The sequence below is a fragment of the Zeugodacus cucurbitae genome, chromosome 2 (genome assembly GCF_028554725.1).
Source record: "Zeugodacus cucurbitae isolate PBARC_wt_2022May chromosome 2, idZeuCucr1.2, whole genome shotgun sequence".
Lineage (NCBI taxonomy): Eukaryota > Metazoa > Arthropoda > Insecta > Diptera > Tephritidae > Zeugodacus > Zeugodacus cucurbitae.
Genome location: NC_071667.1, coordinates 14,965,060 through 14,990,256, shown reverse-complemented (window position 1 = coordinate 14,990,256; position 25,197 = coordinate 14,965,060). Strand labels below are relative to the sequence as shown.

General features: G+C 34.5%; 1 protein-coding gene across 2 annotated transcripts in view; it reads left to right on the top strand.

Annotated features, from left to right (window-relative positions):
• LOC105218642 (diacylglycerol kinase eta) overlaps nt 1–25,197 on the top strand; it is a 129,114-nt gene that overhangs the window by 85,458 nt on the left and 18,459 nt on the right. For both annotated transcript variants that reach the window (XM_054235876.1, XM_054235875.1), the window contains exons 3-4: nt 23,302–24,153; nt 24,580–25,145. In XM_054235876.1, coding sequence (XP_054091851.1) covers nt 23,353–24,153; nt 24,580–25,145 — 1,367 coding nt within the window. In that variant the 5' untranslated portion in view covers nt 23,302–23,352. The remainder of the gene's footprint in view (nt 1–23,301; nt 24,154–24,579; nt 25,146–25,197) is intronic.

Genomic DNA, 25,197 nt, shown 5'->3' with positions numbered 1-25,197 from the left:
TGTTTAAAAAACGAAACGTGATGGAATATGATTTGTCCCGGAACTTGCACACTAACAGAGCTCTTAGCAAAAAATGTATAGTTCGAGTGGGTCAAACTAAATGCTAATGATAGGTCAATAGACTACAAAATACCGCTTAAGTTGAGTACAACCATTTCCGATTAGTACTTATACTTCGAATTAGTAATTTAGTACAAAAAGCACGCATAAGACATTTTCCTTCACCATTCTGCAAAAAAAATTTCCTGATGCGCATTTAGAATGAATGGAAATTACAGTGAAAGTTTGCACAGCTTTTTATGGAGATTAAAACATTGACACTCTAATATATGTATATTGACAGTCGAGAAAATCATTAATAATCTCTAAAACAGGCTCATACCTTAAAAAGTTTAACCGAGTGTGGAAGATTTATGGCATAACAGCATCAGCTTGTTTGTGGTTGAACTTTGCACTTACTTCGAGCCTGTTCTGTCACAGCAAAACTGGTCAAAGCCTTTAGCTAAACAAATATGCGGTTGTATGTGGTTTAATGCGAACACCGCGAAGACTACGAATCAAAACGTGCGTAATCGGGCAAGAAAGTTTTAATTAATCCACAGATTTATATATTGCATATATATATATATAAAGGGTGATTTTTTAAGAGCTTGATAACTTTTTTAAAAAAAAAAACGCAAAATCTCATCGGTTCTTTATTTGAAACGTTAGATTGGTTCATGACATTTACTTTTTGAAGATAATTTCATTTAAATGTTGACCGCGGCTGCGTCTTAGGTGGTCCATTCGGAAAGTCCAATTTTGGGCAACTTTTTCGAGCATTTCGGCCGGAATAGCCCGAATTTCTTCGGAAATGTTGTCTTCCAAAGCTGGAATAGTTGCTGGCTTATTTCTGTAGACTTTAGACTTGACGTAGCCCCACAAAAAATAGTCTAAAGGCGTTAAATCGCATGATCTTGGTGGCCAACTTACGGGTCCATTTCTTGAGATGAATTGTTCTCCGAAGTTTTCCCTCAAAATGGCCATAGAATCGCGAGCTGTGTGGCATGTAGCGCCATCTTGTTGAAACCACATGTCAACCAAGTTCAGTTCTTCCATTTTTGGCAACAAAAAGTTTGTTAGCATCGAACGATAGCGATCGCCATTCACCGTAACGTTGCGTCCAACAGCATCTTTGAAAAAATACGGTCCAATGATTCCACCAGCGTACAAACCACACCAAACAGTGCATTTTTCGGGATGCATGGGCAGTTCTTGAACGGCTTCTGGTTGCTCTTCACCCCAAATGCGGCAATTTTGCTTATTTACGTAGCCATTCAACCAGAAATGAGCCTCATCGCTGAACAAAATTTGTCGATAAAAAAGCGGATTTTCTGCCAACTTTTCTAGGGCCCATTCACTGAAAATTCGACGTTGTGGCAGATCGTTCGGCTTCAGTTCTTGCACGAGCTGTATTTTATACGGTTTTACACCAAGATCTTTGCGTAAAATCTTCCATGTGGTCGAATAACACAAACCCAATTGCTGCGAACGGCGACGAATCGACATTTCACGGTCTTCAGCCACACTCTCAGAAACAGACGCAATATTCTCTTCTGTACGCACTGTACGCATTCGTGTGGTTGGTTTAATGTCCAATAAAGTAAACTGAGTGCGAAACTTGGTCACAATCGCATTAATTGTTTGCTCACTTGGTCGATTATGTAGACCATAAATCGGACGTAAAGCGCGAAACACATTTCGAACCGAACACTGATTTTGGTAATAAAATTCAATGATTTGCAAGCGTTGCTCGTTAGTAAGCCTATTCATGATGAAATGTCAAAGCATACTGAGCATCTTTCTCTTTGACACCATGTCTGAAATCCCACGTGATCTGTCAAATACTAATGCATGAAAATCCTAACCTCAAAAAAATCACCCGTTATATATATTCATACATATGTTCAAAGATATGCCGTAATAATTTAACCGAATTCTTATAATTATTGCTTCTGAAAATTAAGTTGTTATATAAGTTAAGTTTAAAAGCACAAATGCGATGATAAAATATATTAAAGAGCCTGACTGGTTACTGGCTTACATAAAAAACTTTAAGTTTTCCTTAACAACAGAATTCTAGGACATTGTAATGCATCTTAAAACATACAGGGAACTGATATTCTGTTCGCTTAAAAAGTCTTCGTTGAAAAAGATATCATTACAACGTAGCAGCATCAAAGCGAAACCTATAAATACCTTTCAATAGCCACATATACATTTTCACCATAACTTCTTTGTGAAAAAATTCTGCTAATTTTCAGCATAGCGCCAGAGTAATGAAAAGCCAAAAGCCAACAGAATCGTGTGCATTGAGTTGTGAACACTGTTGAGAGCGGCCACTATGCCACACCCACATTGGTGGCTTTTCATTGATGGCCGCACTCAGCCACCGACGGCAGCCATTGCCCATTAGCAGATTGTTTTTTTATTCATTTTTGTTTTGTGTTAGTTGGAATTTTAAATTCACTGACAAGTCGCTCTACATAATTTAGCCGATCAATTAGAGACGGACATTTACATGGGACACTTGGTTTTGTTTTTCACGGAATCGGAAGAAAGGTACTTACTAACAAGTAAGGAAGGGTGTAACCGAATATTCGTCATATATATTAAAATTAAAATTAAAATTAAAATTAAAATTAAAATTAAAATTAAAATTAAAATTAAATTTAAAATTAAAATTAAAATTAAAATTAAAATTAAAATTAAAATTAAAATTAAAATTAAAATTAAAATTAAAATTAAAATTAAAATTAAAATTAAAATTAAAATTAAAATTAAAATTAAAATTAAAATTAAAATTAAAATTAAAATTAAAATTAAAATTAAAATTAAAATTAAAATTAAAATTAAAATTAAAATTAAAATTAAAATTAAAATTAAAATTAAAATTAAAATTAAAATTAAAATTAAAATTAAAATTAAAATTAAAATTAAAATTAAAATTAAAATTAAAATTAAAATTAAAATTAAAATTAAAATTAAAATTAAAATTAAAATTAAAATTAAAATTAAAATTAAAATTAAAATTAAAATTCAAATTCAAATTCAAATTCAAATTCAAATTCAAAGATTTTAGTTCAAAAATAGATACGTGCGCACATCCACGTTCAAACATCAAATATTTAACATTTAAGAGAGCTTAATAAATTTTTTCGCGTTCATCAATATGTCCAGTGTCAATTCAGAAAAGTTTTCTCCTCATTTTTTCCATATAAAATATTTGTATGTCCGCACATATATATGCATCACTGATTTTACCGTTAAAGGCAAAATTGAGTGTCATAAACTGACTCAATTATATACCGTTAAATGGTTTTAAAAATCGACGTTGAAAAAGCTCCAAGGCTTATTTCTTCATGTAATCAGATTAAAGCCATTTGACATGCTGCAAGCATTCATTATAATTATTAAATTAAACGTTGTTGATATGTTTCGATAATGAACAGTTTACAGAAGCATGAGTAAAGAACTCCTTAGCAGGACATAGTCTCTGCTATTTTATCCTTAAATTGCCTGATAAAAAATGTTCATCAACTTCAAAAGAAGCAATGAAATGGAATCATGCAGTTATTTATTTTTTTTTTAAGATGTCACTAGCAAGTCCAATTTTGGGCAACTTTTTCGAGCATTTCGGCCGGAATAGCCCGAATTTCTTCGGAAATGTTGTCTTCCAAAGCTGGAATAGTTGCTGGCTTATTTCTGTAGACTTTAGACTTGACGTAGCCCCACAAAAAATAGTCTAAAGGCGTTAAATCGCATGATCTTGGTGGCCAACTTACGGGTCCATTTCTTGAGATGAATTGTTCTCCGAAGTTTTCCCTCAAAATGGCCATAGAATCGCGAGCTGTGTGGCATGTAGCGCCATCTTGTTGAAACCACATGTCAACCAAGTTCAGTTCTTCCATTTTTGGCAACAAAAAGTTTGTTAGCATCGAACGATAGCGATCGCCATTCACCGTAACGTTGCGTCCAACAGCATCTTTGAAAAAATACGGTCCAATGATTCCACCAGCGTACAAACCACACCAAACAGTGCATTTTTCGGGATGCATGGGCAGTTCTTGAACGGCTTCTGGTTGCTCTTCACCCCAAATGCGGCAATTTTGCTTATTTACGTAGCCATTCAACCAGAAATGAGCCTCATCGCTGAACAAAATTTGTCGATAAAAAAGCGGATTTTCTGCCAACTTTTCTAGGGCCCATTCACTGAAAATTCGACGTTGTGGCAGATCGTTCGGCTTCAGTTCTTGCACGAGCTGTATTTTATACGGTTTTACACCAAGATCTTTGCGTAAAATCTTCCATGTGGTCGAATAACACAAACCCAATTGCTGCGAACGGCGACGAATCGACATTTCACGGTCTTCAGCCACACTCTCAGAAACAGACGCAATATTCTCTTCTGTACGCACTGTACGCATTCGTGTGGTTGGTTTAATGTCCAATAAAGTAAACTGAGTGCGAAACTTGGTCACAATCGCATTAATTGTTTGCTCACTTGGTCGATTATGTAGACCATAAATCGGACGTAAAGCGCGAAACACATTTCGAACCGAACACTGATTTTGGTAATAAAATTCAATGATTTGCAAGCGTTGCTCGTTAGTAAGCCTATTCATGATGAAATGTCAAAGCATACTGAGCATCTTTCTCTTTGACACCATGTCTGAAATCCCACGTGATCTGTCAAATACTAATGCATGAAAATCCTAACCTCAAAAAAATCACCCGTTATATATATTCATACATATGTTCAAAGATATGCCGTAATAATTTAACCGAATTCTTATAATTATTGCTTCTGAAAATTAAGTTGTTATATAAGTTAAGTTTAAAAGCACAAATGCGATGATAAAATATATTAAAGAGCCTGACTGGTTACTGGCTTACATAAAAAACTTTAAGTTTTCCTTAACAACAGAATTCTAGGACATTGTAATGCATCTTAAAACATACAGGGAACTGATATTCTGTTCGCTTAAAAAGTCTTCGTTGAAAAAGATATCATTACAACGTAGCAGCATCAAAGCGAAACCTATAAATACCTTTCAATAGCCACATATACATTTTCACCATAACTTCTTTGTGAAAAAATTCTGCTAATTTTCAACATAGCGCCAGAGTAATGAAAAGCCAAAAGCCAACAGAATCGTGTGCATTGAGTTGTGAACACTGTTGAGAGCGGCCACTATGCCACACCCACATTGGTGGCTTTTCATTGATGGCCGCACTCAGCCACCGACGGCAGCCATTGCCCATTAGCAGATTGTTTTTTTATTCATTTTTGTTTTGTGTTAGTTGGAATTTTAAATTCACTGACAAGTCGCTCTACATAATTTAGCCGATCAATTAGAGACGGACATTTACATGGGACACTTGGTTTTGTTTTTCACGGAATCGGAAGAAAGGTACTTACTAACAAGTAAGGAAGGGTGTAACCGAATATTCGTCATATATATTAAAATTAAAATTAAAATTAAAATTAAAATTAAAATTAAAATTAAAATTAAAATTAAAATTAAAATTAAAATTAAAATTAAAATTAAAATTAAAATTAAAATTAAAATTAAAATTAAAATTAAAATTAAAATTAAAATTAAAATTAAAATTAAAATTAAATTTAAAATTAAACTTAAAATTAAAATTAAAATTAAAATTAAAATTAAAATTAAAATTAAAATTAAAATTAAAATTAAAATTAAAATTAAAATTAAAATTAAAATTAAAATTAAAATTAAAATTAAAATTAAAATTAAAATTAAAATTAAAATTAAAATTAAAATTAAAATTAAAATTAAAATTAAAATTAAAATTAAAATTAAAATTAAAATTAAAATTAAAATTAAAATTAAAATTAAAATTAAAATTAAAATTAAAATTAAAATTAAAATTAAAATTAAAATTAAAATTAAAATTAAAATTCAAATTCAAATTCAAATTCAAATTCAAAGATTTTAGTTCAAAAATAGATACGTGCGCACATCCACGTTCAAACATCAAATATTTAACATTTAAGAGAGCTTAATAAATTTTTTCGCGTTCATCAATATGTCCAGTGTCAATTCAGAAAAGTTTTCTCCTCATTTTTTCCATATAAAATATTTGTATGTCCGCACATATATATGCATCACTGATTTTACCGTTAAAGGCAAAATTGAGTGTCATAAACTGACTCAATTATATACCGTTAAATGGTTTTAAAAATCGACGTTGAAAAAGCTCCAAGGCTTATTTCTTCATGTAATCAGATTAAAGCCATTTGACATGCTGCAAGCATTCATTATAATTATTAAATTAAACGTTGTTGATATGTTTCGATAATGAACAGTTTACAGAAGCATGAGTAAAAAACTCCTTAGCAGGACATAGTCTCTGCTATTTTATCCTTAAATTGCCTGATAAAAAATGTTCATCAACTTCAAAAGAAGCAATGAAATGGAATCATGCAGTTATTTATTTTTTTTTTAAGATGTCACTAGCAACTAGCTCAGTAACTTTTCAAAGTGAAATATCATTTTCTACGATTTTTTCAATTAAAACTCTTTTGTTAGTTTACCATAGAGTAAAAGCCAATCGCGGCGACAGTAACGGCAGAGTGTGAAAATGCATTCAGCAAAAACAAAATACGTTAAGTAAAATGTATAAATGCAATACAATACAATAACAACAATGAACGTGTGAAGAATATTAATCGGCTGTGAATGTGTAGACTGTAAACTTTAAATTGAATCTTACAGCTTTTCATACATGCTTTAACTTTTTTTTTTTGTTTTGCTTTCCCCCCACTTTTGTAACAAACGAATTCATTTGCCACTGCCACCGACAACTTTCGCATGTGGCGCTCTCACACACATGTGGCGTACGCCATGCTGACTATTTTTCAGTGAGTTAACGGCGCAACGGCGCTTATATATGGTGAGCTATTAGGCACATATACATACATATATACTTTTAAATGCCAGAGTGGAAGCTTGATTGACAGTAAACGTAGTGTAAAGTCAGTGAGTGGGTCGGCAAATAGAGTCATGTGGAACGTGAAGGGTTTATAAGGGCATGCAAATATCGGAAAATATTAGTGTGGTTCTGAACAGTCATAATTTTAAATATTTCGAAATCACTCTCTAAAATCTCTCTGATACTTCTACATAACATCGAAACTAACTGCTTGAGCACTTCAAAATATTTTTCTATCTATCTATTTCGCTCTCGCTAAATATGTCTCGACTGGTCCACTATTCAGCTTAATATCAAACTAATATCGCCAATCACTATATATGTCTGCATGTACATTAGTATAGAGATTCATACGTTTTCATGTGATAGTTGGCTTTGACATAAACTAGCTCAGATTGTTTGTTAAACTTCGTTGACGTCAGTCAACAGTATTTTGCCAAGGAAATCCTATTTTGTTTAGACAAAGAGTGAAAGCAAACAATCTTTAAATTACGGAAATTACATTGAAGTACATAGTACGTCCTTGTGTGAAACAGTGATGAGCGATATTGCTATTTTTGAATCACTGTGATTTCAGTGATTGATATTTTTAAATCACTGTGACTTTATATAACTATTGTGATCGCAACAAAAAAACGAATTTATGAGCATTCGTACTCAATATTTTTTTTTTTTAATTTTTTACATTTACATTTTTATTCATATTAACAATATCCAAAATTTACCTAATTTTGTAATCACAATTAACTAATTAATAAATTTTGGGTACATTCAACTGCTTTTGTAATCACCGTACCCAAAATTATCGAAATAGCAACAAAAAATGCTACTGTGATCAGTGAACTGTGCTTGCTACTTTTCGAACTGCTATTGCTACAGTGATCGAATTAGAATCACTAAACTCCTATATGTACCGAGATCGAACTCAAATTTCTGAACTGCCATTGCTATTGTAAATCACTTCTATTTACAAAAATTGATCGCAGTTGCTAATTGCGATTTTTCAATAACAGTGAAAGAATTACCGGTAGTGAAATATCGCTATTAGTGTGAATGACAAAGTTGGTATATAACAAGTAAGGAAGGGCTAAGCTCGGGTATAACCGAACATTTTATACTCTCGCAATTTTTTAATTAATTTTATTAATATAACACACAGTTTGACTCACATATTCGTCATATAAATGGTATAAATTCTATTGAAAGTTGGAAACCCTGTTATTAGGTATATGGAAGCTAAGTGAAGTTATAACCCGATTTCACCCATTTTTGTCACAGAGACATATTATTAAAAGAAAAATATTCCCTCTGGATTTCTTAAAAATATCTTCACTAATGCTTACTGTATATATTGAAGACTAAACGATTCAGATGGACTTAAAATTTCTGGTATATATTTCACAACATATCATTGAAATGCCAAGAAAAGCGGTTTCAGAGATATGGGTTTCGACCCCTAAGTGGGCGGATCCACACCCATTTAAAATTGTGTATACCAATTTGAGTGCAGCCCTTGTGTACCTTCTTTATAATGAAATTTAAGGTTTCTAGTGTTTTCCCTTACTGAATTAATACATTTTTAGTAGTTTTCAACTTAACCTTTGCATGGGAGGTGGGCGTGGTTACAATCCGATTTCCTCCACTTTTGGACTGTACAAGTTAGTGTCTAAATGTAGTAAAATGACTCTAGATAGTTTGGTTAATAAGCTTTAGTAGTTTACGAGATATACAAAAACTTAATAGAGGGCGGCGCCACGCCCACTTTCACAAAAAACTTTCATCCAAATATGCTCCTTCCTAGTGCGATACTTTGTACCAAATTCTATTTCCAAAGCTTTATTTATAGCTTAGTTATGGCACTTTATGTGTTTTCGGTTTTCGCCATTTTGTGGTCCTGGCAGTGGTCCGATTTCGCCCATCTTCGAAAGCAACCTTCTTATGGTGCCAAGGAATATGTGTACCAGTTTCATCAAGATATCTCAATTTTTACTCCAGTTATCGCTTGCACAGATGTACAGACGGACGGTCAGACGGACGGACAGACAGACACCCGGATTTCAAATCTACTCGTCATCCTGATCACTTTGGTATATATAACTCCATACCTAACTCGATTAGTTTTAGGTTTTACATACAACCGTTAGGTGAACTAAACTATTATACTAAGTTGCTAAGAGACTTTGTTGCAAGAGTATAAAAACAAGAGAACTTAGATTAACTAAGTGGAAATTTTGCATTAAGAGTGGCAGTGAGAGTGAAAGCAAATGCGCGTTGGTTGTTTACGAATGTTCGAATTTTGCAAACCATTATAGCACTATTTTTTTAGACCAAATCTACTTGTCCTTAGTGTCCGATATATTCCACCAAATCATACGATGAAGAAAAAATTAGTTATTAAAATAAATTATCATACAATGGGACCCAAAATTTGACAGGATTGCATTGCATACTTTTCTTTTAGGACTTTACTGTTACCGAGTCAAACATAAAGTCTCACTAATCCACTTTTATATACTTGGCTATAAGATTATATTAAATTTGCTGTACCCAAAACTCAATTCAAGTAGGTTGAGAATATTCAATGAGCCATCAAAAGGCAATATTGCCGCGCACATGTTTGTATGTGCTATGTAAATATTGAAGGCGTGTAGGTGGGTATATGTTTGTGAAACTCAAAGAGGTTTTACCCTTGTCCACAAAGTTGACTTCAAAGGTAAAGCAACTAAAATTGTGCTGCATGCTGCGCTACTCGGGTACTGCGTAGGTGGGTTAACCGTTATGGCACTGTAAAGCAGGCAACAAAGTTGCTGACACGACCAGTCAGAATTTTCTATTGAACTTTAGGTTATATGCAAATTGTACTTTAAATTGCAGTGGCATGGCTTTAAACATAAGTTTATGCAGTTGCACAAAGAGTTCGTGCTATTGATGCGCTTATATTCATAATATACAGTTTGACGCAAGCCATAGTGACATAGGTCTTATGTTTTATTAATATACTATCATTATGCGAGAGTATGATAGCTGCTACGGTTGTTAGTGCCGAGGTTTGCTAACGCTTGACGTTGGGCTTTCAGTGACGTTGATGGAGATGCAAATGGATAAAATTGTCCTTCAATTTAACAAACCGCCTTTACGACCCGTATATCGGGGATATTAAATAACATTATTATATTGTTATTATTGAGTACATTTCTGATGCACTTTATGATCGACACAGTGTTGCAGCGTTGGCGTATTGCTGCAATCGCAACATGTTGTATAAATGCACATGATACATGACGTATGTATCTCTTCTACTTACGACTGGAGCAATAACTCACAAATCAAATTTATGTCTGTTCTTGCTTACGGAAATTAAAAAAAAATGCCTTACAAGAATGTAGGCTTTACTTCTTACTTCGTTTCAACTAAAATTATGGACTGTGACACCAGTAAAACGGTGATTAATTTACTTTAGTTATTATACTCTTGCAACAAAGTTGCTAAAGAGAGTATTGTTTGTGTCACCCAGAAATAAAAGAATTAAATATAGGGTTATATACAGTGGAACTTCCATAACTCTATAACTCGAAGATCTCCATAACTCGAACACTTGAATTGGCAATAGAAGACAACTTTCATACAAATTTCCTTCCATAAATCGAACTTTTTGGTTAGGGCGTAATACAAAATTTAACATTTTTCTATCGAGGTAGAATTTTAGAAGACACCCTCTATATCTTATAGAGGCGAAAACAAAATACAAAATTTTTGGTATTACACTTATGAATTGCATAAATCAAGTAACAAAGGCATGGAATACGAACGTCAAGAGCCAAACAATTGCAAACTGCAACAAACAAAATTCAGAATATGTGATTTAATGTATTTAAATAAAACTTTTTGCGAATTAAATAAATAAAACTGGGTATAAATCTATATTTTAATGCTTTTTGAAAAATTATATTTTTTAACCCTTCTGCACAAATTGGGTCAAAGTGACCCAAAATTAAGAAACAAACGCGTATTACCATGCCTTAGGATGGCTAATTGCTTATAAAACCATTTTGATATCCTCAGTCTGAGTCTTATGATGAGTTGTACGTACACATTTTTTTCCAGGACGAGCCAGTTTTTTTACATAATTTTTTTAAAACTTTTCGTACGCGTATACAATTTTTGGGTCATTTTGACCACCAAGAAAATTTATGCTCAAATGTGACTAAACAGAAAAAGCGTGCTAGTGCTTTCATCATTCGGCAGAGACTAGGGATGATCAGAAAAAGAAACCAGAAATAATACATCACTATAATGCGACTAAAGCAGGCGTTGATGCGCTGGACCAATTAGTAGCAACGTACACATGTAAACGCCAAACGAAACGATGGCCAGTTGCAGTCTTTTCCAATATGGTCGATGTTTCGGGATATAACGCATATGTTATATGGACCGAACTTAATCCCGAATGGAACAGAACTAAAAACTTTAAGCGGCGATTATTTTTAGTAGACTTGCCCTTCTGCAAAAAGAGTTTTGGAAAACATCCAGGAGGCAGTCGCAGCAGACACTCCCAGTTTATCCACGGTCGTGCAGCCTCAAGATTCTCCTTTATGCTTCTTGGGTAAGAGACAAAGGTGTTTTTATTGTCCACATACTAAAAACTCCAAAAAGCATTCAGTTCGTTGCGATAAATGCTTGAAATTTATATGCAAACAACATAGTGTAAAGGCAGTTATGTGTATCAAAGTGTATTCAACAAAGTGAACTAAGTATATGACATTTCATTTTTTTTTTTACCCGAATTTGACATGTTTGTTGTCATTGATTTAACCCTTTCATTTATTCAATAATTCAAATTTTGAAATTCAAAAGTAAACAAATTTCAAACCAAAAAAAAATATTTTTTAAATGAATAAAAAAAAATGCCGAATACTTTCTGCTTATGCAAAACAACTTAAGGAAGCAATTTACTAATGTTTTGTGCTCCAACTGACAAAATGCAAATAATTTTATCAATATATATTATATTGTTCAAGTTAAAAAATACGGGTTAATGTAAACAAATACATGAATTGTTTACTATTTTATTGTCAAAAACGGGTATGTCAAATACTTAGTTCACTTTGTTGAATACACTTTGATGTGTATAAATTGTCAGAATTGATGTATTTTTACTGACTCCTATTGAAAACAATTTTGAATTTGTTAATTTTATGTTTGAATAATAAAAAAAATGAGTTTGCCATTATAATTTTTCCATACTGAATTGTTTTTGCTATTGGGTCATATTGACCCACAAATTGTTTATGAGGGGTACAATCTCAATTTGTGCAGAAGGGTTAATGAAAATTCTATAACTCGAAGTTTTTTTGTGGACTATGGTGATTCGATTTAGAGAAGTTCCAATGTATATCAAAATGAATAGGATGACGAGTAGAGTTGAAATTCGGATGTCTGTCCGTCCGTCTGTCTGTCCTTGACATCTGTCTGTCTGGTGATTCGATTTAGAGAAGTTCCACTGTATATCAAAATGAATAGGATGACGAGTAGAGTTGAAATCCGGATGTCTGTCCGTCCGTCTGTCTGTCCGTGCAAGCGATAACTTAAGTAAAAATTGAGATATCTTAATTAATTTTGGTACACATATTCCTTGGCACCTTGAGGAGGTTGGTATTGAAAATGGGTGTTATCGGACCACTGCCCCGCCCACAATATGGCGAAAACCGAAAACACATAAAGCGTAATAACTAAAATATAGTTATAAAAATAAAATTTGGTACAAAGGATCACGCTAGGAAGGGGCATATTTGGATGTATTTTTTTTTTTTTTGGGAAGTGGGAGTGGCCCCGCCCTCAAATAAGATTTTTGTACATATCTCACAAACCAATAAAGCTATATGAACCAATCTTTCTGCAGTCGGTTTCCTTACGTATCCCACCATACACCATGAAAATAGTTGAAATCGGATAATGCCCACCTCCCATACAAAGGTTAGGTTGAGAATTACTAAAAGTGCGTTAACTAACTAACGAAAAACGTCAGAAGGCCTCTTACGTTTCAGTCGGTTTTCTCGTTCAGCAGTACCGATGAGTCTGGATGCCTCTTCATTTACATGCTGTATAAGCCTCATTTCGTGAGTCTTTGCAAGTTTGGTTATTTCGTTCACTACTGAATTCACACCAAGATCACTGAATGCAGGTAATACAGTTTTGGGTTGAGCAACCCCATAGTTGAGCTCCATAGGCCCAAATTGGCTTTAGTACTTGATTATATATAAACAGCTTGTTTGCGATTGATAGCGTGGATCTCCTACCGAGCAGATGGTAAAACTTAGCAAATTTTAAATCAAGCTCATACCTTTTTTTCTTGACATGCTCTTTCCAGCGAAGCTTTGCACCTGGGGTGATTCCTAGGTACATAGCATTATTGTGATGTGGTATAGGAGTATCATTTATATAAATGGGATGGTATGATTGTTTTTTTCAAGTAAAGTCTACGTGCATTGATTTGGAATCGTTTAATTTAATGCGCCACTTGGAAGCTCATTTAGTAATTGCATTGACTGCTCTTTGCACACGAAGGGTAGATATTGAGGCTGACTCTCCTGCTGCTAACAAGGCTGTGTCATCCGCAAATGTCGCTGTCACATAATTTGAGTCAGTGGGATAGCACTTGTAAAAAGTAAAGTATTGGCCCCAACACGCTTCCCTGTGGAACACCCGCTTCTATCGGTTGCAAGTTTGAGTATGCATCCTCTTGCTTTATACGAAAGTATCTGTCTTTTAGGTAGGAAGCAATTATTTCGCAATATTGTTTGGGTAACATGCATTTCAGTTTCAGCAGTAGACCCGAATGCCAAACTCTATCGAAAGCGTGAGACATGTCTAAGAAGGCCGCAGAACAAACGTCCTTTTTATCCATAGCATTTTCCACGAAATTAACGATTCGGTGTACCTGGTCAATTGTTGAATGATGATCACGAAAGCCGAACTGATATACTGGTATAAGATGTTTTCGATCTATTATTGATTTGAGGCTCTTTATGAGAACGTTCTCGAAGACTTTCGATAGAGCTGGCAGCAGCGATATTGGCCAGTAATATGTGACATCATGTAGTGGTTTACCCGGCTTAGGTATCATAATAACTTCAGATACTTTCCAAAGCGATGGAACGTATCTTAAGTATAATGCGCTGTTTACAATGTTGCTTATACAATTCTTTGGTAGATTGCGTAATATCTCTCCGGTTATTAAATCAAACCGAGGAGCTTTTTTGAGCCTTGCGTTCCTGATAAGACTTTTAATTTCTTTACAATTAACTGGAGAAATGTTGACGAGTGGATCCAAAAAACTATTTTCACAGTTTAGCTCATCTCCATCGTTAGGTGTAAATGTGTTTCTCAAATACTGCAGCTTTTTGTGTTACCAAATGAGTGTATGCAGGCGCATATGATTTCTCACCCACGCTTATTATCCTTATTACATAGATATATATATATATGAATTGAACAGATATGGGGTCAATCAATAATTTTCGTACAATTGACTGCATATTACTGCCACTCAATGTCATTTATGACTTAATACACATAATATGTCCCGAAAGCTAATTCTGCTTAATTATACAATAAGAAGAACAGATGTTAGACACTGAGGGCTCCCGGCATTCACCTTTCCTTATTGAATTGAACATGCGAGTATGTAATAAACACTCAAAGGTCAACAATTGCTTGCCAACAAAGCTTTAATTAGATAGACAATGCCAAATAGGCAATGACGTAATGTATGGAAGTTTGTAGCTTCGTAACTTCATTGTGTAGAATATTAACTGAGGTATGCATAACTTATGTTCTCTTTACACCACATGAAATTGTTTTAAAACAACGGAACATAGAGGTTTTAAATTATTACAAGTGCAAACCCATTAAAGGTTTTTAAGTTTTTCTTCTTTTATTTTTTGAATAATTGACTTGGTCTTGGACTTGACAAGTATGTAAATTAAATAAATTATAAAATCGCAAATTTCATATGAATATACAATGCATTGAGAAAATTACATCAGAGTCATATCCAGAAATACAGTCTCAGTTCTACCGGGTATCCAAAAAAAGACTCTTCAAAATTTTCCATATAGGTACGATGACCATAATTTTAAATCGAAAAAACAGAACATTTTTTAAGAACAAATATATTTAATTCAAGTAACAAAAATTAACATAAAAAACCTAAATCAGTCTCCTTCGACTTACATATATATATATATATATGTATTAAAAAACTTATTTTTAAATTAAGTATTACATAAAAATATAAATATGCATTGAATGCAAATTAATTGTACTTTTCAGAGTAATCAAATTTTTGTAATCAAATTTTCTTCGTTTTGTAAGAAATTTTTAAACTCTATGAAGTTCATTTCATAATTCCACTTAGTAATTAAAATTGACTTCACAGTCTCAATTTTCATTTGCGATTTTTCGTTTGTCCATATATTATTTAAAATGGAAATTACCCTTTCTGTGTTGTTGGAAACATAAAATATATTCGTCTATTTTACATATATTTTGATAAGGTACATATTTTTTTTTTTTTTATTGTTGAAAAATTTCAATCCATTTTTGGTCAACTGGCTTTTTATTTTTCTCCCATTGAATAAATTTATCTTGAGTTACATAACTTTTAACGCAGGTGAATTCATCAAACAATTCACTGTCTTTAATATTACTGTTGCTTCTCTTTTCCATAATATACACTAAGTTTTTTTCAACCTCATCCCAAGATGGCACTGTGCGCAGAAGAATCCATTCCATTACCTCAACCTTTTTAAATGCATGATCCCACTGGTTTATATAATCAACACAATTATTTTAAAAGTTTTTAACGTGATCTTTAATTTCTCTTAAGTTTCCAGTTCCTACTTTTTCAAACTCCGACATTAGGTTCTTCATCAGGAGAGGTACAAAAATTGCATCTCTGCGTTCCGTGATTTTTAATTTAAGTTCCTTCATTAGTAAGGCAACTTCTATCATGCAATTATTCTGCGATTCAATCAGCATAATGTAATTATGAAAAGAGATGCTTGACAATGAATAAAGAAAAGCCACATTTCTGAGGTTGAGTTTTCAAAAAGAGTTTTTAAGAGGCTTGGGCAGTATTTTTTTAGTGGTTTGAAAAGTTTTAAGATCCGTTCTATAGTTGGCCTTAGAGTAAGCCATCTTGTTTTACTAAAGCCTAGCATTTTTTATATTCTACATCAATATTTTCACAAATTTCTTTTAAATGCTCTACTCTAACCGTGTATATATAAATTTAAATGACCGTGTATATTAAATTTTAATGACAATGACTTCAATATCCACCGGAAGATACTCTATTGAACTTTGTACGCAATTATTAACAATGTGAGTAGCACAGTTTACGCCAATAAGGGTGCTGCCAGTGGATACTGCCAATTTACGGAAAAAAATATTTTTCCCGCGTTACAAAGTTACAATTAGTGTTATCTACACAAAGAGCAAGATTCTCACTTAATGCAAAGTTTTTCATGAGATCAAAAATATAATTTGTGAGTATATCTGACGATTCACCACGGAGATCATTTACTTCCAATATTTTTAATTGCACACCCTTCTCAGGCAGAAAATATCGAACAAGAACAGGACACACTTTCATACTTCCATGATTTGAGCAGTCGGAAAAAACGGCAATAAAATTGATAGCATTAAAATCAGCTTTCACTAGTTGCAATGCATTTGGTGTTAATACATTACAAACAATAGATTCACACTTGGTACGAGCTGATGAATAATTTTCGTTAAAACATCTTTTAATGATTTTCGATGTGCAGTCATTGGAACGAAATGAAAAATTATGCTGCACAGTGTGATATGGCCAGGTGCCTTCATTTATGCTGCTTTTTCTTCGCTGATCGTCTATTGTACGTGTCCTTACAAAGCTCAACACGGTTTTGCTACCAGAAGCTGCAATATCGGCTTTTCGTTGTTTCTGAATTTTAAATGGCGCAGCACATTGTGTTTACCTGCATTGGCAAAAGAGAAAACTGCAGAACATTTTGTACATTTCACTGTACCGCTGTTAATTTCCTTTATGAAGTTGTATTCTTCTTGTAGTTGTTTATTAAAAACGCATTTTCTGCGGGAAGGAGGCATTTTGTTATGCTAAAAAAAAGAATTCCTCCCAATTTAAGTTTTTAACGCTACTGGCAATAAAACTTGCCTAGTTGTTTGTCAATAGAACATTACAGAAAGCAAAATAATTCAAACCCACAATCAGCTGTTCACATCAGGGATGACAATTTAATATCGATAATACCTTAATCATTAAAGATTCGCAACAAAGGGTGATTCTACGATAAGAATTCAAGTTCATAGAATGTACGGCCAAAGAGAAACTTTGGATTTTATTCATGAAACCTCTGTATTATGATTTTTGTCCCTTTTGTTTATCATCTCATGTAAGCAGTGACGCATCCAGAGACGATTCTTGGGGGGAAATTGAATTTATCTTTCGATTTGGGTTTCAAGCTTATTATTGCGAGGGAAATACAGTACAAATTATGAAACAAAAATTATCAATTCCAATTTTTAGGTAAACAAAGTGGTTATAATCGAAAAGTCAATTTTATTAAAAATTCAAACAGAAAAATACTTTTACATTGCGTGTTTTATAACGCAAAACGATGACTGCCAAGTTTTGCGAATCTTTCGATGACTTCTTCGGCGGTGATTTCGATGTCATGATGCGTACGAAGCAACGCTAATCCAACTAGTCTTTTTTGAAGCATGGTCGTCCTAAGCCATGTTTTGATGCGGCGAAGATAAGATAAAGAACGTTCATAGCTCGCGTTTGATATGGGAAGTGTACAGAATACTCGGAGATAGGTGTGGATTGTTGGGAATATGTCGACATCACATTTTCTTAATGTTTCCAGTGCAAAAGTTGTAATTTCGCTACCATCAATTTTTTGTTGCTGCTGCCAGTGACATTGCCAGTAGCTTAATTCACCTTTGAATTTCAATTTTTGTACTCTTTTTTCATCATTCAGAAGTTCCAGAATCTTTCTATAAAGCATCCGATTAGATCATCGATTTCGTTTTCTTTTAAAAGACTTCCTTTTTCTGGGAGCAACACACTCAATTGGTAACCATCCAAAACTTCTTGCGAAAAAAGAGCTTCAAAATCTTCTTTGATGGTATCCAGCAGAGGTATGTAGACAGAGACCCTGTAGTAATCTTCGTAAGTTTTCACGTCGTAATTTTCGCGTTTCGTTTGTCGACCACATGTTCCCGGTTTCCCTTCGTTAACACCGAGTTTTTCCACCATTTTCTTGGCTTCTGAATAAATCAATCGGAATATTTCATAAACTTTTTCCCTCTTTTTTTCCAACGTGGCAAGCAACGTCCCAATCATTTTTGATGCCTTCGCCAAATCAATTGCTTTCTTTTGAAGAACTACGCTGAGCGAATGGGTGAGCGATAGAATGTCGCTGTTATCGTCGGGAATCGCCGGGTTCCGAGGACGAGGGCAAGTTAAAACACGGGTTCTATATGCAAAATTGGCTACTACTATTGTTGAATAATCAAACCTAATCTCAATATTTATGTAAACACTCATTTGAATGTCAGTGAAATTTCACCACGCACAAAAATGAACAGTACAAGTAAGGAAAGGCTAAGTTCGGGTGCAACCGAACATTTTATACTCTCGCAATTTATTTAGAGATTTATCTATATTTTCGGTGTAAAATTACCCTTAGGCACTGAGTTCTTGTTTGATATCAGAGGCTTTGAAAAGTTATAGTCCGATTTCGACAATTTTTTCACAAGTGATGCCACAGATCATATACAGTATTTGTGTAAAGTTTTATTTCGCTATCTTCATTGGTTCCTTACGTATATATTATAAAGTGAACGAATCAGAACCCATAAGTGGGCGACGACCCATAAGTGGGCGACGCCACACCCATTTTCCATTTTGTAAAAAAATCCTTCTGCCATTTCTTATATAAAATTTAGTGTTTCTGATGTTTCTCGTTAGTGAGTTAATGCACTATTAGTCATTTTCAACCTAACCTTTGTATGGGAGGTGGGCTTGGTTATTATCCGATTTCTTTCATTTTTATACTGTATAAGGAAACGGCTAAAAGAAACGACTGCAGAAAGTTCTAAAAATCGCCGAAATCGAACCATAAGTATTCAAGACACCATATTTCTCTTAAGTTTCCAGTTCCTACTTTTTCAAACTCCGACATTAGGTTCTTCATCAGGAGAGGTACAAAAATTGCATCTCTGCGTTCCGTGATTTTTAATTTAAGTTCCTTCATTAGTAAGGCAACTTCTATCATGCAATTATTCTGCGATTCAATCAGCATAATGTAATTATGAAAAGAGATGCTTGACAATGAATAAAGAAAAGCCACATTTCTGAGGTTGAGTTTTCAAGAAGAGTTTTTAAGAGGCTTGGGCAGTATTTTTTTAGTGGTTTGAAAAGTTTTAAGATCCGTTCTATAGTTGGCCTTAGAGTAAGCCATCTTGTTTTACTAAAGCCTAGCATTTTTTATATTCTACATCAATATTTTCACAAATTTCTTTTAAATGCTCTACTCTAACCGTGTATATATAAATTTAAATGACCGTGTATATTAAATTTTAATGACAATGACTTCAATATCCACCGGAAGATACTCTATTGAACTTTGTACGCAATTATTAACAATGTGAGTAGCACAGTTTACGCCAATAAGGGTGCTGCCAGTGGATACTGCCAATTTACGGAAAAAAATATTTTTCCCGCGTTACAAAGTTACAATTAGTGTTATCTACACAAAGAGCAAGTAACTTCTCACTTAATGCAAAGTTTTTCATGAGATCAAAAATATAATTTGTGAGTATATCTGACGATTCACCACGGAGATCATTTACTTCCAATATTTTTAATTGCACACCCTTCTCAGGCAGAAAATATCGAACAAGAACAGGACACACTTTCATACTTCCATGATTTGAGCAGTCGGAAAAAACGGCAATAAAATAGATAGCATTAAAATCAGCTTTCACTAGTTGCAATGCATTTGGTGCTAATACATTACAAACAATAGATTCACACTTGGTACGAGCTGATGAATAATTTTCGTTAAAACATCTTTTAATGATTTTCGATGTGCAGTCATTGGAACGAAATGAAAAATTATGCTGCACAGTGTGATATGGCCAGGTGCCTTCATTTATGCTGCTTTTTCTTCGCTGATCGTCTATTGTACGTGTCCTTACAAAGCTCAACACGGTTTTGCTACCAGAAGCTGCAATATCGGCTTTTCGTTGTTTCTGAATTTTAAATGGCGCAGCACATTGTGTTTACCTGCATTGGCAATAGAGAAAACTGCAGAACATTTTGTACATTTCACTGTACCGCTGTTAATTTCCTTTATGAAGTTGTATTCTTCTTGTAGTTGTTTATTAAAAACGCATTTTCTGCGGGAAGGAGGCATTTTGTTATGCTAAAAAAAAGAATTCCTCCCAATTTAAGTTTTTAACGCTACTGGCAATAAAACTTGCCTAGTTGTTTGTCAATAGAACATTACAGAAAGCAAAATAATTCAAACCCACAATCAGCTGTTCACATCAGGGATGACAATTTAATATCGATAATACCTTAATCATTAAAGATTCGCAACAAAGGGTGATTCTACGATAAGAATTCAAGTTCATAGAATGTACGGCCAAAGAGAAACTTTGGATTTTATTCATGAAACCTCTGTATTATGATTTTTGTCCCTTTTGTTTATCATCTCATGTAAGCAGTGACGCATCCAGAGACGATTCTTGGGGGGAAATTGAATTTATCTTTCGATTTGGGTTTCAAGCTTATTATTGCGAGGGAAATACAGTACAAATTATGAAACAAAAATTATCAATTCCAATTTTTAGGTAAACAAAGTGGTTATAATCGAAAAGTCAATTTTATTAAAAATTCAAACAGAAAAATACTTTTACATTGCGTGTTTCATAACGCAAAACGATGACTGCCAAGTTTTGCGAATCTTTCGATGACTTCTTCGGCGGTGATTTCTATGTCATGATGCGTACGAAGCAACGCTAATCCAACTAGTCTTTTTTGAAGCATGGTCGTCCTAAGCCATGTTTTGATGCGGCGAAGATAAGATAAAGAACGTTCATAGCTCGCGTTTGATATGGGAAGTGTACAGAATACTCGGAGATAGGTGTGGATTGTTGGGAATATGTCGACATCACATTTTCTTAATGTTTCCAGTGCAAAAGTTGTAATTTCGCTACCATCAATTTTTTGTTGCTGCTGCCAGTGACATTGCCAGTAGCTTAATTCACCTTTGAATTTCAATTTTTGTACTCTTTTTTCATCATTCAGAAGTTCCAGAATCTTTCTATAAAGCATCCGATTAGATCATCGATTTCGTTTTCTTTTAAAAGACTTCCTTTTTCTGGGAGCAACACACTCAATTGGTAACCATCCAAAACTTCTTGCGAAAAACGAGCTTCAAAATCTTCTTTGATGGTATCCAGCAGAGGTATGTAGACAGAGACCCTGTAGTAATCTTCGTAAGTTTTCACGTCGTAATTTTCGCGTTTCGTTTGTCGACCACATGTTCCCGGTTTCCCTTCGTTAACACCGAGTTTTTCCACCATTTTCTTGGCTTCTGAATAAATCAATCGGAATATTTCATAAACTTTTTCCCTCTTTTTTTCCAACGTGGCAAGCAACGTCCCAATCATTTTTGATGCCTTCGCCAAATCAATTGCTTTCTTTTGAAGAACTACGCTGAGCGAATGGGTGAGCGATAGAATGTCGCTGTTATCGTCGGGAATCGCCGGGTTCCGAGGACGAGGGCAAGTTAAAACACGGGTTCTATATGCAAAATTGGCTACTACTATTGTTGAATAATCAAACCTAATCTCAATATTTATGTAAACACTCGTTTGAATGTCAGTGAAATTTCACCACGCACAAAAATGAACAGTACAAGTAAGGAAAGGCTAAGTTCGGGTGCAACCGAACATTTTATACTCTCGCAATTTATTTAGAGATTTATCTATATTTTCGGTGTAAAATTACCCTTAGGCACTGAGTTCTTGTTTGATATCAGAGGCTTTGAAAAGTTATAGTCCGATTTCGACAATTTTTTCACAAGTGATGCCACAGATCATATACAGTATTTGTGTAAAGTTTTATTTCGCTATCTTCATTGGTTCCTTACGTATATATTATAAAGTGAACGAATCAGAAGGACTCAAAATTGAGTTATATGGGAAGTAGGCGTTGTTGGGAACCGATTTCGGCCATATTCCACCAGTGTCATCAGGGTGTCAAGAAAATATTATATACCGAATTTTATTGAAATCTGTTGAGTAGTTCTTGAGATATTTTGACCCATAAGTGGGCGACGCCACACCCATTTTCCATTTTGTAAAAAAATCCTTCTGCCATTTCTTATATAAAATTTAGTGTTTCTGATGTTTCTCGTTAGTGAGTTAATGCACTATTAGTCATTTTCAACCTAACCTTTGTATGGGAGGTGGGCTTGGTTATTATCCGATTTCTTTCATTTTTATACTGTATAAGGAAACGGCTAAAAGAAACGACTGCAGAAAGTTCTAAAAATCGCCGAAATCGAACCATAAGTATTCAAGACACCATATATCGAACATGAGGACCTCAGAGCTTCGAATTAATTTTTTACCGAAAAGAGAAATAAGTCTCTCAGATATTTTAAAGAAATTCAGAGAGAATATTTTTCTTCTAATAATATGTCTCCATGCGAAAAATTAGTGAAATCGGTTCATAACTTCCCCTAGTTAATATATACTAACCTAGTATTGGTTTTCAAACTTTAAATGGACTTTATACTATATATATGCCGAATATGTGAGCCAAATTGTTTGTTAATATTAATAAAATTAAATAAATAAATTGCGAGAGTATAAAAGGTTCGGTGACATCCGAACTTAGACATTCCTTACTTGTACATCCTTAAAATGGTAATAAACTAAACATCTTGTAACAGAGCTATCTACAAATTGGAATACATTTTAAAGACCTTTTGAGTATAGACAGACAAAACCTAATGTGCTCATGTTTTCGCGAACGCTATATATTTAACAGATGTTTAAGGAGCGACCGAGATTGAGACTCAGACTATGATCTGAAATCACAGATTCTAATCAAGTCTTATTTAAATACATTTTACAAAGTAATCGTAGTAATCGCGATTGACTCGTTGTTGTAACATAAACTAAAATGTATTGTCCTTTAATATTTTCTTCTAGGTAATCACCGCCACACGTTCACTTGTACTTTGTGCCGAATCACGTCGCGAAATGGAAGACTGGCTGACCTCGCTTAAATCCGCCTCGATACCGGCACGTGCGCGTGGCGATAGTTTCTTCATCGAGCAACATGATTTATTTTCGAATCATCATCACTGGTATGCAACCTCGCATGCGCGTCCCACCTTCTGCAATGTATGCCGCGATATACTCTACGGCGTTACCTCGCACGGCCTCTCTTGTGAAGTGTGCAAATGCAAAGTACATAAGCGTTGTGCTGCCAAAGCAATTGCCAATTGTAAATGGACCACACTGGGCACCGTCGGTAAAGATATTATTGAAGAACCTGATGGTAGCATTATCATGCCACATCAATGGATGGAGGGTAACTTACCGGTATCGTCGACATGTGCGGTTTGTAAGAAGACTTGCGGTTCTGTTTTGCGTTTACAAGATTTGCGTTGTTTGTGGTGCCGTGAAACGGTGCATGTTGCTTGCCGACCACAAATTGCAGTCGCTTGCCCGCTGGGGCCGGCCAAGTTGTCCGTTGTGCCACCCACTTCTGTGCATTCCATTGGTAATGACGACTCCTGGGATGTGGAGAGTCCGAAGGGAAATTTTTCACCACTGTTGGTTTTCGTCAATTCGAAGTCGGGTGACAATCAAGGTGTCAAGTTTTTGCGACGCTTCAAGCAGTTATTAAATCCAGCGCAAGTTTTCGATCTTATATCCACCGGCCCCGGCTTGGGTTTGCGTCTCTTCAGACGTTTCGAAATGTTTCGAATCTTAGTCTGCTCCGGTGACGGCTCAGTAGGATGGGTGCTCAGCGAGATTGATCGTTTCAGTATGCATGTAAGTGGAAAATCATAAAATAATAAGTGGTATTGTCAATCTTTGGCCATATATTGGAGAATTAATAATATTTTAAGATGCAAAATTAATTACTCGAATTAATTAATAAATTCCAATTTAGATGAGAAAGATGAGAAAGACTTCGAGAGACACGGGTTCCTAAACACTTTATGTTTTATGTCAGAAATGTGGAATTAATTTTTTATAGCCCCCACATTGCAGTCTATAAAACCGTTTTATATAAGAACAGGTTGATCCTTTATTCGGTATTTTTTGTGTTGGTGGTTCTAAGTTGAACCAATACTTTTCTAGGTTGTAGGATAAATACATATACCACACTATTTTTAACAATACCTCAAACTAAGCACATATATCGTTCGGACTTCTCAAAATACTATAATAATACTCGATATCTCTTTTCTTCAGAAACAATGTCAAGTAGCAGTACTGCCTCTTGGTACTGGCAATGACTTGGCCCGCGTTTTAGGTTGGGGCTCATCATGCGATGACGATGCACATCTGCCGCAAATACTTGAACGTTACGAGTCAGCTAGTACCAAAATGTTGGATCGCTGGAGCATAATGGTCTTCGAAAAGGCTGTCGCCGTACAACCGAAGACGCCAAAAATGTCACTGTCGAGCGCACAGGAAGCATTACTAACTGGCATGGTGACATCTGCCAATGTAAATTTGCGCAACATTGTCGAGACCGATGATTCGCAGACACTAATTACTGCCACCAAAACTCTCTGCGAAACGCTCGACGAACTAATGGTGCAGATCTGTGAAAGTCGTAAAGATGACGACCAATTATCGGTTAAATGTGACATACTACGTGAGAAGTTAGGCATGCTGTTGGAAGCTTTGCGCGAAGAAGAGACCGGTGCGCACGCCGGTGACGATCTGTTAGCGACAATCAGTAGTATTATATCAAAAAGTGCAGCCGCCTCACCTACTGCTTCTACAACACCCTCGACATCAGCTACGCTGCTGTAAGTTGGCAACATATGAGGAGTATATGTACAAAGTTATTATTCCCTTTTT